Here is a 14,647-nt window from a genome sequence, read left to right on the forward strand (position 1 = left end):
CCATTGAAGGTTGTTTTGAGTAGAAGCCTCGTAACTTGCGTGAAATCTCATCCCGCGAGACTTCGCTGCAGGAAAATGGACGCTCCAAACCTCCTTATAACACTCTGTATTCCTTTGTTGTTTCACGTCTCATGTGGCAGTAATAATTTTTTAAGTATAATGCTAAGAAAAGTCCCGGTCTCCTCCTCTGTCTACACGTACGAGAAGTGGTCATGTGACCATGAAGCTTACATTCTGTATTTGCAGAAAAAAGTATTTCCATAGCGTTTTTGTGACACATTTCAATATAGAAACGTCTGAAAAAACCTTGTCACGAAAGCGTAAAAACTTTTTTTGTGATATTTGAGTGTTTTTTTTCGAAATTCCAGTGTTTCCGTTACCAATTTTTAACGCGCTATTTAGATTTTGCGCATTTCCAATGGCAATGGAAACCCAGCTACTGACAGAATGGGAATAATATGTCAAACATTTCCCAGCTGTCCCTGTCTACCCAGAGCATTTTCACACATAATACAGTAGTACACATATTGTACGCAGAATCAGTTAAGGACTACCGTAAACTGAGCTTGAAAAACGATGAGATGAAAAGAAAGGAAAACATGTCATGTGGCTATACACGTCTGTACAGTTCTTTAGGGGCGTTTATTCTATGACACTTTGTTTTTTGAAATGCAGACGAGAAACAAGGTGATATCAAGCAAAAGGGGGGTCCACTGGTTATAACGAGACCTCGACTGCAGTTTTCTGTACATGACATTTGTTAAATACTTAACCCATGATCCCACACCAGTCAGGCTGATGGTCACCCTTTTGTTAAAACTAGTTCTGAGTCTCTTTCACTTTGATGTTGAACACTTTTAAATAAAGTAGTCCAAAGCTTCATCCTTTCATTGTCAATTGGCACACCATCTTTTTTTTTTTTTTTTTTTTTTTTTTTTAAATCTATTCTTCATCTATTTTTGCGGCTTTTCCTTCAAGTGATGATGCAAACAGGTTCTGTCAAACAGGTGACACCCAGGTGTCAAGCCTTGGCCTCCAGCATCTCCAGAAATAGTTTGTGCATGGGAACTTTGCCCTGCATCTTGATGCTGTAGAAATGCTGGACGGCCTTGGTAGCGGTCTGACGGAGCAGCGGGAGGGTCATTAGCAGTTTGCCAGCCCGTCGTGGGTCCTCTGGGTGCTGGGAAGCCTCGAAATCCTGCAGAGCCTCGTGCAGGGAGTCCTGGAGCCGCTGGACCGCTTCGATATTTTCTATGTGCATGGAGTCTGGAGGTTGTTGGGGAATGAAAAGGACAGACTTGTTAGAGCTTTTGTCAAAAATAAATTAGTGTATTAGATCTGAAATAAAACTACAACACATACGTGGAGTTTGCAGGGGCAGGGGGAGCACTGCCCCCCCCACCACCCGAAGTCAAAAGTTTTCAATTCCATTCTTAATATAATGTAGATAATATACAAATATTTTAAGTGTCATGAAACACAGTGACTGTACAATATTTATACAGTATATATAAAATCATTTGTTGTTCTTTTAAAAATACAAGTTATCTTTTGGCACTTGATTCATCTTCTTCACAATGTCAATGGTCAACAACACTGCCCCCAGCAGTTCATGTATGGTACTGCAGCAAAAATGAAGCAGAAAGTGGCTACCTGCCTGATTTTATCATGAATTTACAACATTAATCTAAAAATGAAGTAAGTAAAAAGAAATCAGGGCGGAGCTGCTTTCTTCTTGTAAATAGGACGTTACATTTTTTTTTTTTCAGTAGTTTTACTGTGTTTTGGACTAAATGCTGCGATTCATTGGATTTTTTAATTTTGATGAATGAAGATTTTGAGACCATATTTGATGGATTATATGAATTCAATAAGACATGGCCTTGCATTAAAGGTGAGGAGTTCATTTTTTGTTTGTTTAATAAAATATGAGTTATCTTGATTTTGTTTAGATTAAATACAGATATATTAGTTCATGTTACTTTAGCTGTTGGGGTGAAATCTATTAAATTCAAAATGCAATCCAGAATGATTGTATGTTTTGTAGATTTGCTTTCTGCTTCCTTTCTTGCAACAAGAAAACCTCACCTGGACAAGGCAGCAGGTGTGCTAGGCTTGGATCATTTTGTGTTTTTCTTGCTATTCTGTGTATTTTTATCTGTTATTTTTGCACATTTCTGTAATCATGTATGTGATTTTGAGCCTCTGTATTTTTGTTGTTTTGTGTGTTTTTGGAGTCAATTTGTGTAACTTAGTCATTATTCTGTGTTTTTGAAGTAAATTATATTGTTTGTGTTTATTTTTCTATAATTCTGTGTATTTTTGTCATTGTTTAGTCCATTTTGCTCCCATTTTGTGCGTTTTTGGAGACAATTTTAGTTTTTTTTGTGATTTTGTGTAACAGCAGTCATTTTTTTTGTCTCTTTGTATAGTTTACTGTATTCGTCTTGTGTGTTTTTTGAGTGAATTTGGCATATTTTTTTGTCAAGTTGTGGATTTTTGTAGTAATTTTGTGCATTTACTTTGGAGGCCGCACAAAATTAAATGTATTAATTTGTGTGTATTTGTTTTTTGTTTGTTTTTGGAGTCAATTTGTATAACTGTGATGATTCTGTGTAATTTTAGTCATTTTTTTTCTTCTGTTATTAGTTTTTGTTGTTTTGTGTGTTTTTGGAGTCAATTTATTAAACTTTGTAATTATTCTTTGTTTTTTTAATTCATGTCTATTGTAGTTTTGTATATTTTTCAGTCATTTTGTGTATTTTTGTTGTGGTTCAGTATATTTTTTTTTCATTTTGTGTTTTTGGAGTCAATTTGTGTTTTTTGTGCTTTTGTGAATTAGCAGTTGCTATTCTGTGTATGTTTTTCTGTTATTTTTATGCCTTTTTTTTAAAGTCAATTTATGTAACTCTGTGGCGATTCTGTGTCATTTTTAATGTAGCTTTGTATAATTCTCCATATGTGCACGGATTCTGAATGTTGTTGGATAATGAAAAGGAGAGACTCGTTAGATCTTTTATCAAATTAAATTAGTATATTACATCTGCAATATAACCACAACATATGTGGCTTTGAGTACTGAAGCATGTCTTTGTAGAGCAGAGTTTTGCAGAGAGATTTTCTCTTGTTAATGGGAATGACTGTCCCTAAATAAATGCCTATGTCTACTAACCATTACTCAGGGGAAAACACTACAGAGAGAAAGAGGTACTGGAGGTCTGTATAAATATTCTGTGGAAAGAGAAAGATCTTTTTTTTTTTTTTTTTTTTTTTTTTTATCATGGACCACATACACATACATCCTTCTGCTAATGAATTCAGATGGCTGCATTACTGGGATATCGTTCAGCTGAATGATGGCGGCAGATGGCCTTCATTTCCATAAGAAAGAGCAGTCGTCCCCCCCTTATGGGACGACTCTAAAATAAAACCAGTTTAGGCTTATTAAAATATGTAAGTCTAGATGTTAAGGGTGGGATGCAAGCTAGTCTTACAGAACATTTTAACGGGGAAGCAGTTGTTTTGCTTTCATTTAAAACTCCCAGATCTCATCCAACTCAAAACTGTCCAAATTATTTATATAGCAAGTAAAAATTCCTTGGTTGCAGAAAAGATTTTTAGACTGAGAGATGCAATACTGGGCCTTAGGCAAGAGTGGACTTTGACCGCCCCACCCGCCCCCCCATGAATGAATAAAAATAGATAAACTTTTCTTCCCCCAAGTCTATACACAGTGCGTACACATTATTTTAAATATAAAGAAAAAACAATGCAATAGAATTATATATATAATATAGAATAGAACAATAATTAAAATAAATATGGGCAGAAGATTAGCAGGTATTATTATTAATATTCAGTTAAGAAAAAAACATGTACAGTGATTGCAAAGGATGCGTTTCACATTTATTTTACCTTTTAAAATTATTATTAAAAAAAATAAAAAATAAAAAAATGGGGAGGTGCAATTTGGCACCCCTCCAGCTGATGGCGCTCTAGGCGGCCGTCTGTGTTGCTTGTCGGGAAGGCCGGCCCTGATGCAATATGCCAGAACAACAGTGAAAAGGATGAGTATAACAACAGCAGGGGTTAAATTATGGCAGTGGCTATCCGTACGGTTGCCGTATCAATATACCCACATTCAATCTGTACGCACCGCCCCTCATTAGCCAGTTTAGGTCACGTGACTAAGACTCAATCTAACCATAAACCTAATTTTAACCCTAAAAATTGTTGCGATAAAGGGTTATAACCTAACCCTAAACCGAAGACGCTACGTGCTGTACTTCACTAAATGTACCAGAGGTTGTCCATACGGCAACCGTACAAATAGACACTTTCTTAAATTATGGAACCGCCTAAAGGATGAAATAAAACAAAGCACCGACATAACCAGTTTGAAAAGCTTTTCAAGACGTATATCATTAGTAAGTATAAGAAAAAAAAGCAAACAGCAATAATATACAGTATAATATGTATATATTCCCAGTTTGGTAACCGCTGGTATAAAAATATATATTGAATGTATCTTGTAAAAATAGTAATATAATGTGAATTGTGATATCATCTAGAGAACCCTGTTTTGTTTTGTTTTGTTGTGATGTATAAGCTTTGATTCAGCCTACACCTTTTCAGCTGAAGAATTTTAGACATTTGAGTGTTGTTTGTTTAGTTTTTTCTGAAGACTGCCAGCATACACTTATGAAATCAAGTATATGCATCATATTCCCATTTTTTAATACAAAAAAAAAAAATTGGGGGGGAAAAACCTGTCTTGTCTCACCAGAAATGTGATGTATTGCTGTGTGAGTTCCAGACGCTGGCTGTTGACTGAATTAGATCAGATCAGCTCCTTGTCAGGAAAGTTGTGGAGTATAAAATAAGCCCGTGTACGAACATGTAAATGAGGCAGGGAAAAAAAATGAAAGTACAAGGCTAATTATGTTCCTAACTGACTGATTAAGTCTCTTTTACCAGTTGCCTTCTGTGTAAATTGCATTTCTATCTTGGGAAATTAACTAGGCTACGTGGACCGCACATGTGTTACAGCGCTTCTTTTTTATTTGAAACCTTCGTGTTAATACTTATCTGATCCTCGTTTGGCTACGCTATAGTGTGTGTGTGTATATATGTGTGTGTGAGAGAGAGAGAGAGAGAGAGAGAGAGAGAGAGAGAGAGGCAGATGTGAAAGTAATGGATTACAAGTACTCATGTTACTGTAATTGAGTTAATTTTATAGGTACTTGTACTTTTTTGAGTACATTTTCTAAATCAGTAATTCTACTTGTACTTAAGTGTGTTTTAAAAGAAGTGAAGTCATTCATTACATTTCTACACCCAACCGTTACTGAGTAAATGATCATTTTTTATGATTATTCTTTAAATTTCCATTTCATGGTCTCACATCGCACTGTTTTAGAGTTCATAAATGTAGCTATACTTAGAGCCTGAGAGTTTTTGTTTGAAATTATTTTTTTGGTGTTTTTTTATTTTAAAAGGAATTGTACAGTTTGACAAATTATTAACTTCCAATTTTGCAAGATTTTGTCTCTTCTTTTAAAGTTTATACATGAGATGTTTACTGTATGCAAGGGAACCATGGCAAGATTTATTACCAAAAATAAACGTAGGGTGTGAAAGTAACTAGTAATTTTAATTTGAGTACTATTTAATTGAGCTACTTTTTACTTATACTTAAGTATTTTATGTATGACTTACTTGTACTTGAGTACAATTTCAATCAAGTAACAGTATTTCTACTTGAGTATAGGATATATCAGTACTCTTTCTTTACACCTTTGGCAAGCATTTTTTTTCAATAACAAATAAATTACAATTATTTTTTATCCTCAGAAAGTCAATTACAGTTCCATTCTCAATTAATAAAGTTAAATTACAATTAATCATAATTACTGATCCTGAAATAAATGACATAATATAACTTAACCTTGCTCTTTGTGTTAGCATCTTTTATGATGACGGGTCCAAAATCAGCTGTAAAATACACTAAAAACAAATATCTATCATCTAATTTCTTTATTATCTATTGGTTACCTTCACTGTAAACCCATGTAAGTTACCTGAACTCAAAAAAACTTTTACTTTGATTACTATTTAATTGAGTATTTTAATGTATGACTTATTTTACCTTGTTCTTGAGTAAAATTTCAATCACGTAACAGTACTTCTACTAGAGAAGAATCTATCAGAACTCTTAACAATTCTGAAGAAAGGTAAAAACTAATGTTTGTCCATGTGTGCGGATTCCCACTGAAAGGCTTGTCTGTGTATGTGTGCGTGTCTGTGTGTGTGTGTTTAATGAGTATAGGGGCGGAATGCAAAACCAACTTTGAAGAAACAATTTCCATGTAATCCGTCAGCAGCCTGGCGTCAATCCCGTCAATACTCTGCTAATTACTAAATCAATGGTCATGAATTTCCACAGCTGTCACACCCACGGGCCCCTCTGGAGCCCCACGGCTCCCAAGACCGCGTTCAAACGAGCCGAAGTTGCCCTCTAGCCCTCGCTGAGCTTCCCTCTCAACCCCTGCCTTCCTCTCTCACACTTCTCCCTTACCTTTACATCCCTGTCTTTCCATCCCAGTTTACCCCCCCCCAAGTCTCCAATGAAGTGTTTGTCATTAGAAAGACCAAAGCTCTGGCATCAGCATTTTTCATTTTTTTTTTTTTCAGTCAGGCAGGAGAAAAGACCCCTAACAGACATTGATTAGTTGGGGGGAGGGGGACGACAGGCCAAGCCTCATGAAAAGCAAACTGTCAATACTGGCGCAGCATCTTCACATCGGAACAAACGAGCACCTTCGCTCCCCGACGCTCATTCCACTCCACTTAACACATTTTATTGACAGCCCTTGTTTTTCTAATGAAATGCTAAATATATCTCCCTCAGCTGCAGCGGCCTGGCAGCTACTGCTATGGAGAGAATGGGAGCGCAATGTGACACACGCACGCACGCACACGTGCACATTAGAATATAGCTGCACATACACACCCCATGCACACACAATGTCGGGGTGGTGTTAAATTAAAGAACCAGGCTTTGACCTCAATGTCTCCTCTTATCAGGGGGTCCTTCAATGGAGATGCGATTGGGCCACAAGATACAGATAACCACCCGACATTTGTTTGGTTTCATTTTTTTGTTTGTTTAATGAAATTTCAGTTATCTTGATTTAGTTTAGATTAAACACAGAGATATAAGTTCATGTCACTGTAGCTGTTGGGGTAAAATATATTTAGTTCAATATGCAATATAGAATGATTGTATGTTTTTTTGAATATTTGCAAAAGCTGAAGGCTTCTTCTTCTTCTTCATTTTGTTTTTTGGCGGGTGACACCTAGTGTTGCAGGTGCATTACCGCCACCTTCTACACTGGAGTGTGAACCAGAGAACTACCTCCCCTAACCCTAACCCTCCCTTCCTGAATATTCAATATATTATTGAGATTAAAAAACTTGTCCCACAACGCTTTAACTCTTCTTTAAATATTTCCATCTGTGTGATATACTTCCAGCAGTGACACAACATGTTCCACAGTTTCCTCTCAGCCACAATCAAAGTCCTGTCAGATGCTTCCTCATTAAGAGATCTATTCTTAAGCACTTTTTTGCGCGCCTGTAGTTATGCACTTCTCTCCTACGCGTATTCTCCGGTCCAGGCTCCTGACACGCCCACCGTGCATAAGTAAAGCAAAACCGCGTAGTCTGTGAGTGAAGGCGGGTTGAAGGAAAGGAGGAGGTGATGTCATTTTTTTTGCCTGTTAGAAATCACGAAACATGGAGTTTTCCCAATGCTTGTAAATGTCAGTAAAATCCGTGAAAATGATAAAGTTCACTTTTAATTTGAAACGCCTTCATTGAAAAACAATGTAACAGGTTGATTTGATCAGATCATTGATCAGATTATTGCAGTGTGACTGAGGATCGGCCACATTTTTCTGTCCGAGTCACAGTTTGATCATCATCATCATCATCGCTGTAAAGCGTTTAATACAGTGAAACAGAACTATTGGCTTCCATAATACGCAGTTTTAAATATAAATTGTTTAAAACAAACTGAGCCTCATTAATATGTGTGGGAACAGTTTCTGGTCCATCCTCATCCAAGCTGTCATCACTCTGTAGTGGTTTCAAAATGTGACTTTACGTTGGACATAGTGTGAAAATAGTTGAATCACTGTGACCAACGTGGACAGAAGTCTGCGTCTGTCAGTTTTAATTGATCGCACAGCAGCAGCTGAGCGATCACAGCTGCTGCTGCACGACGCACGAGTCCGTGTGGCTTCAAATGTAACTAAGTCCATATTTCTAATGCAATATCATGTTTCACCTTATCGAGGCGCTACACTTATTCCAGGGTTAGAAGTGCGTAAGAGGAAAAGGACTTACGCACACCGGAGAACGTGCGTAAAGCCAGATTTGAATGGGAACACCCACATTTCAGGGCTGCTCCACCCACAGTGCGTAACTGGGATGAAAGCGCGCGGCGACTGATTTAAGCACAGGGGGAGAATAGCACACAGCCAAAAACCACTCCGCTGCGCAATATGCATTGTCTTGTTTTATCCAGTATTACCTAATCCTTAATCTAGATATAATTGTTTACTCTCTGATTCTTCTTCCTGCTGATTCCCTACCTCCAACTTTTTGCTTTATATTATACAAGTGACGACCTTCAGTTCCTTCATCCCAAACTTTTTGCCACCGGATTATTGATTTGTCTTCACTTTTACTCAGAGCTACTTCCATTGCCTTATTTTGTTTGAGCGAGTTCTTTGCTAGAGCGTCTGCCGTCTCATTTCCCTCAATACCACTACGAGCTGGGATCCACATAAATATAACTGTAATCTGAATAGTGCTGGTCTGTTTTGAGATGACATAGTTTGCAATGATACCAGGGATGATAATTAATCTGAACATATTATGACGTTCCTTAACTGATTTGGTTCTACCCATTGCATTGCCACTACAATAGCTAACATTTCCACTGTATATACTGTTAAGTGATGTGACGTTCTTTTATTAATGTTGATATTTCAACTAGGGATATTAAAGCCACACCCTGTACATTCTTAGATCCGTCTGTATACACTGGGATGTAATCATGATGTACTGTTCTCAATCTTTCCACAACTAAATCAGCCCAATTTCCTTTGCCTGTACCTAAAGCTGAAGGCGGTGCTTTCTGCTTCCTTTATAGCAACAAGAAAACCTCACCTGGACTAAATTAGCATTTAGTACGAATCACGAGGGCTGATTAGAACAAGGCAGCAGGTGTGCTAGGCTTGATTACGGTGGCTGGGAAGTGTCAGGTGAATGCATTTACAGAAACGAACACAAATGCAAACAGGTCACAACACGAATGCAAACCGGCCACAACGGAAGTGTTTCCGACGGACCGGTATTACAGACGGACGGGTATTATGATATGATAGACTGATACGAAAAATATAAGAGCATCCTAATCAACTTTCACTTGCTTTCATACGCGTTTCAATGTCTTCTTGCTCTTCTCTGTTCTGGTGGGTTAAAAACATCGGCCAGAAACGTGTCCGTCTGTAATACCGGTCCGTCGGAAACACTTCCGTTGTGGCCATTTTGCATTCGTGTTGTGACCTTTTTGCATTTGTCTTCATTTCTTTAAATGCATTCACCTGACACTTCCCAGCCACCGTACTTGATGGCTTGAGAAAATTTTGTGTGTTTTTGTTGCTGTTCTATGTATGTTTCTGTTTTTTTGTAGTAATTTGTGCGATTCTGAGCCTTTGTGTGTATTTTCTGCTGTTAGTTTTTGTTGTTATGTGTATTTTTGGAGTTAATTTGTTTCTGTTTTTTAAAGTCATTTTTGTTTGGTTTTGTTCATTTTTCTGAGTATTTTTGTTGTGGTTTTGTCCATTTTTCTCTCATTTTTTGTGTTTTTGAAAAAAAAAAAAAAAAAAAAATCTAAATTACCAGAGTTTGCGAGCGCAATTGCTTTGAGGGTGACAAATTCTTCTTTCTCCATGCGCAGCTTCTTGAAGCGACGAACCAGAGGAAGTATGGCGATGTGAAGGTCCAGCAGGCCTGAGATTCTTGCCTGTTCCTCGTCCATGACATAATCCTCCGCGTACACGATCTCGTCCTCACAGGGAAGCGAGCGAAACACGATACTCAGCACCAGGATCTCCATCCAGGCGCTCTGCAGCAGACTCATCTGATCCGCTAGTGAGAGGGTGGAAAAACCTGCAGGATCACAACAAAAAAAAAAAAAAGTTGTTTCATTCTGAGAATAAAAAGTACAACCATGACAGCGCAAGAGCGATCACCCTATATTAACCCCACTGCTGCTGCTGCTGCTTAGTAATTGGCCACCTTGAGTTGTGTGTTTTATGGGCTGTGTGTACAATCGCTGTACAATCCCCTAAGTAGTCCAATTGGAAACAGAAAACTATTGCCGCATGCAGTGGCTTAAGGGAGAAACATAAATCAGTCAAGTGTTGAGACTTTTTGAAACATGAGTCTGGGCTGCTTAAACCGTCAACAGCCAGTCAACAAACAGTCAACAGACAGTCAACAGACAGTCAACAGACAATCAACAGACAATCAACAGACAGACGGAAAGCAGGAGCTCATGAGACATGGTCCAGAAATGACAAATCCATCTTGTCTCTTTTTTCAATCCAAGTAAACGGCTATAATATCACTTCTTATCCAAACAGTTTAAATAAATGAAATGCGATTCAACACATTAGGGAAAATCATTCGCTTTAAGCAAGACTGGCAGTTTCAATTGAGAACAGAACTGAAGTTTGGTGGAAAATAAATGAAAACAGAAGTTTTATCTATAAGTACATGAAGGTTGTCATTAAGTATCGTTCGTTACCCCAACCCTTCATAGCCCTAACCCATAACCCCAACCCTGAACACTAACCGAAAAATGCCAACATAGCTTTAAAGGTGTCATAATTTAGCGAAAGCTGTCAAAATTTTGCAAACAACACTTAATGACACCATATTCATGCTAATGGCAGATAATGACAGTATAAAACGGTTACCCACATTTTATAATTTGTGCTTTAGTTTTCATATTGTGCGAAGTCCGACGATACACAACAGTAAAGTAATTAAATGAAGTATTATTATTAAAATTATTATTTTGTTATCGGAAAAATAGCTGTACAGTATGTCAAATATCTTTACCACACAGTTAAATTACATTTTTGGTTTATGAGCAGTTGTTTATGTTGTTTGCGTCTATTGGAATTGTTGAGTTTTTCTTGAGAATTTTATATTTTGATAAGCGCTACGAGATGACTATTGTTGTAATTGGCGTGATATAAATAAAGATTAATTGAATATTTGGTTTGATTGTTGGATGACCAAAATGAATAGTTGGTCATACAACAATTTCTAAAATGGTTCATAGCTTCATACAGCTTTGCTATTCAGTATACTGCAAATGTTGATGCTATAAAACTGTTAAAAAGTAAAAACTAAATTACACACACTCAACATTGACTTAAAGAGAGATCCAATGATGTTTGAAAAAACTTTTTTTTTGTTGCATTTGACCCTATTTGCAGGGACTGACTTCACACTACCAGCACTAAATATAATATCTTTCAGAATTAATGTGCACGAGTGAACAAAAACAGAAACACCTTCCACTCTGTTTGTCAAACTCATTTTAGTTCAAGTACCACATACGACCCAGTTTGACCTTAAGTGGGCCGTGAAAAAAAGCACAAATTTCAACAAAATCCTGATTTTTAAGCAATTGGTGAAGATTCCTTGACTTTTACACTAATTTTCTCAAAATTTGCAATGCAATTTGCCAGAATTAAATGGAATAATTTGTTTTTAAAAATAATTTAATATTACAATAAATATTTGTAACCGCCATCGTTTTTATCTACAACTTATTTTACTTTTTTTTTTTTACTTTGAACAAAATCTTCCTGTGGGCCGGACTACATGCTCTGGTGGGCCGGACTTGGCCCGCGGGCCTTGACTTTCACATATGTGCTTTAGCTGCTGTAGCAACATGTCTAGATCGTGAGGTCGACCTATCAACTCTCCTCTAGGATTCCCACATACACACACACCATATCACACAGACAGACCACTGAAAAGACCTCAACCTCCACAATAGCTTTCACTCCTAGGCAGTGAATAGGAAGGTGATTGGGGTGTATTGACCGGGGGGCCTTGAACCCACCGCGATGCTTACTTAAATTTGAACTTGTATAGATCTGATTCAGGCAGGTTGACTTAAAAGTTCTCTCGATGTTTCTTATCAAGCAAATGGATAGAATTAGGTAGAGAGAAAAGAGTGCTGGGGTGTCATTGATTAGTAGATTGTAATCAGTCCACCAAATGCGAAAGGAGTATCGATCCAGGCCTCAGATCTGACAAACAGACAGTTGATGGAGGACATCCGGTACATGTTTAGTGGGGTAAGGGACGACTACAAGATCATTGAATTTAGATATCTCAGCAAAATCAACAATTTATACATTTAGTTAAGGTTAGCCCTTAAGCTATACGCATTTATTTTATTGAAAAAGTTAATTAGCTGCAAAGTTGCCATGAAATCAAAGTTTAACCACCAAAGTTTTTTATCTTTGCTAAATAACTGGATCAGGGGTGGACTGGCCATCTGGCATACTGGTGTCATGTACTGAGTGCGCGTCATACTGAGATTGTATATGCGCATATATCATTTTTGTTTGTTTTTGTTTTCAAAGCGAACAGACACAAGTTTTATTTGTTTATTGGATTAGGTTAGGGTTAGAGTTAGGTTAGGATTATAATCTCAGTACGGAGGTAAACTCAGTACGTGACACCAGGGTTAGTCCCGGTGGGCCTTCGACCCGAAGCGTGCCTGCCCGGTCCGGTATGTTTTTTTTTGTTTTTTTGTTTTTTTCTTGTGAGTGCAGGCAGACATGGTAACAGGTAGCCAAAAATGGTCCAGAAATGGTCCAAAAATGGCAAAAACGTGGCAAGAAAAGAGTGAAAAGTGACAAAAGCAGTCAAGGGTGGCCAAAAAAATGGGCAAATAAAGAGGAACCAGGTGGTATGTAATGGCGAAGGGTAGTTAAATGAGCAAAATGTTGCAAACAACAGTGAAAAAGGGCAAACATGTGGAAGAAAAAGTAGGGGAAAAAGGAAACAAGTGGTATTTATTGGGCAAAAGTTATCTTATTTGGATGAAAAGTGGCCCAAAAAAATTCAAGAAAGGACAAAAACTGGATAAAAGTGTCAAAAAGAACCTGCGAAAGTAGACAAAAATATGAAAAAAGGAATATTTATTGGCAAAAGGAAGCACAAGTCTGAAAATTTTTCTTTTTTTCTTTTTCCCATCGCCTCTTCCTTTTCTCGACCCTGTGTATTTTTTTCTTTCCACTCAATTTAGCGAGGTGATGGAGTGACTTCCTGACTCCCCGGGGGTCACTCGAGAGCTTCAGGTGCGTCACCCGGAGGTGGCTGAGTTAAGTGTCGCCATGGAGGACAAAACCCACCCCACCCCCCCCACCTCGTTGAAATATCAATATTTCATCCATCTTATTTACTGCCGTTTGACCAAACATGACACAGTATTATGCATAGGAACATTAATGTCACAGTTAGAGTGGGAGAATGGGAGATGTTCACACATGAATAGAACCAAGATGCTCTGCAAAACAAAAAGGCTGCTTGTTTGTTAGCAAAATCGTTGCAAACTGGATTGAAATTATCTTTAAAAAAAAAAAAGAAATACACTACTATACAATGACAGATAATAGAATGAACATGAAAAAAGAAGAAAAAAACGCAAAAAAAAAAAAAAATGTATTAGATAATTGTGTTGTTTTTTATTTTACAACTTGTGAGAGAAGACTCTGTGTTGTCATTACAAAATATATTCATATTATGAAGACAAGTACATTAATTTGTTATTTCCAGTGATAATCATATGTTTTATTATTTTTTTCCTGGGATTTCGAATAATTAAAAAGATGCTGAGAAACTAGAAATAAAAGAGAAAAATACAAACGAGGGAAAGAAAATGAGTATTCTCGTGTTGGATGTATAGGATATTACATTTTTTTTAACAAAAGACACCTGCAGATGCACATGTATTTTTTTTTTTTACCAAAGAATTCACCAAATTCCTCATGTTTATTGATTCATTAAATGACATTCTAATAATACACTATAATTACATGTATATGATTATTATGATTATTAACACTAGTTGTTTTGAATTTGATTTTTTTTTATGTTTTTTTTTTTTTTTTTTGCTGGTTGGCAACAAAAGGCGTCGAGTAAACTGTGCACACTTATTTTCAAAAATGGGGAAGTTATCATCATAATGTACAGGTCATATTCTTCAAACAGGTTCTAAATCCCCATACAACTCCCTCCAACACTGTAGGTTTGAACAATCACACCATTATACCCATTTCTATAGGCTACTAATACTTAACACAACCAAACAATGTTGGTGATGGCATCAAAGTGCTGTGCAGACGCTACGGTACAGTATAGGCACAGATCAGATAACTAATTGAATCCCTATTCAGTACAGTGAAGAGACTGAGTGGCTGGCAGTGAGGCTTGAAGCTGTCATTGAGAGCGCAGTCTGAAACAGACAGCAGTTCACTCT

General features: G+C 37.2%; 1 protein-coding gene across 1 annotated transcript in view; it reads right to left on the reverse strand.

Annotated features, from left to right (window-relative positions):
- Positions 1-265: 265 nt before the first annotated feature.
- esrrgb (estrogen-related receptor gamma b) overlaps positions 266-14,647 on the reverse strand; it is a 52,120-nt gene continuing 37,738 nt past the window's right edge. Inside the window, exons 6-7 of the mRNA XM_028439459.1 lie at positions 9,973-10,242; positions 266-1,266 (exon numbers count right to left, since the gene is read on the reverse strand). Coding sequence (XP_028295260.1) covers positions 1,022-1,266; positions 9,973-10,242 — 515 coding nt within the window. The 3' untranslated portion in view covers positions 266-1,021. The remainder of the gene's footprint in view (positions 1,267-9,972; positions 10,243-14,647) is intronic.

This window comes from Gouania willdenowi, chromosome 24 (genome assembly GCF_900634775.1).
Source record: "Gouania willdenowi chromosome 24, fGouWil2.1, whole genome shotgun sequence".
Classification (NCBI taxonomy): domain Eukaryota; kingdom Metazoa; phylum Chordata; class Actinopteri; order Blenniiformes; family Gobiesocidae; genus Gouania; species Gouania willdenowi.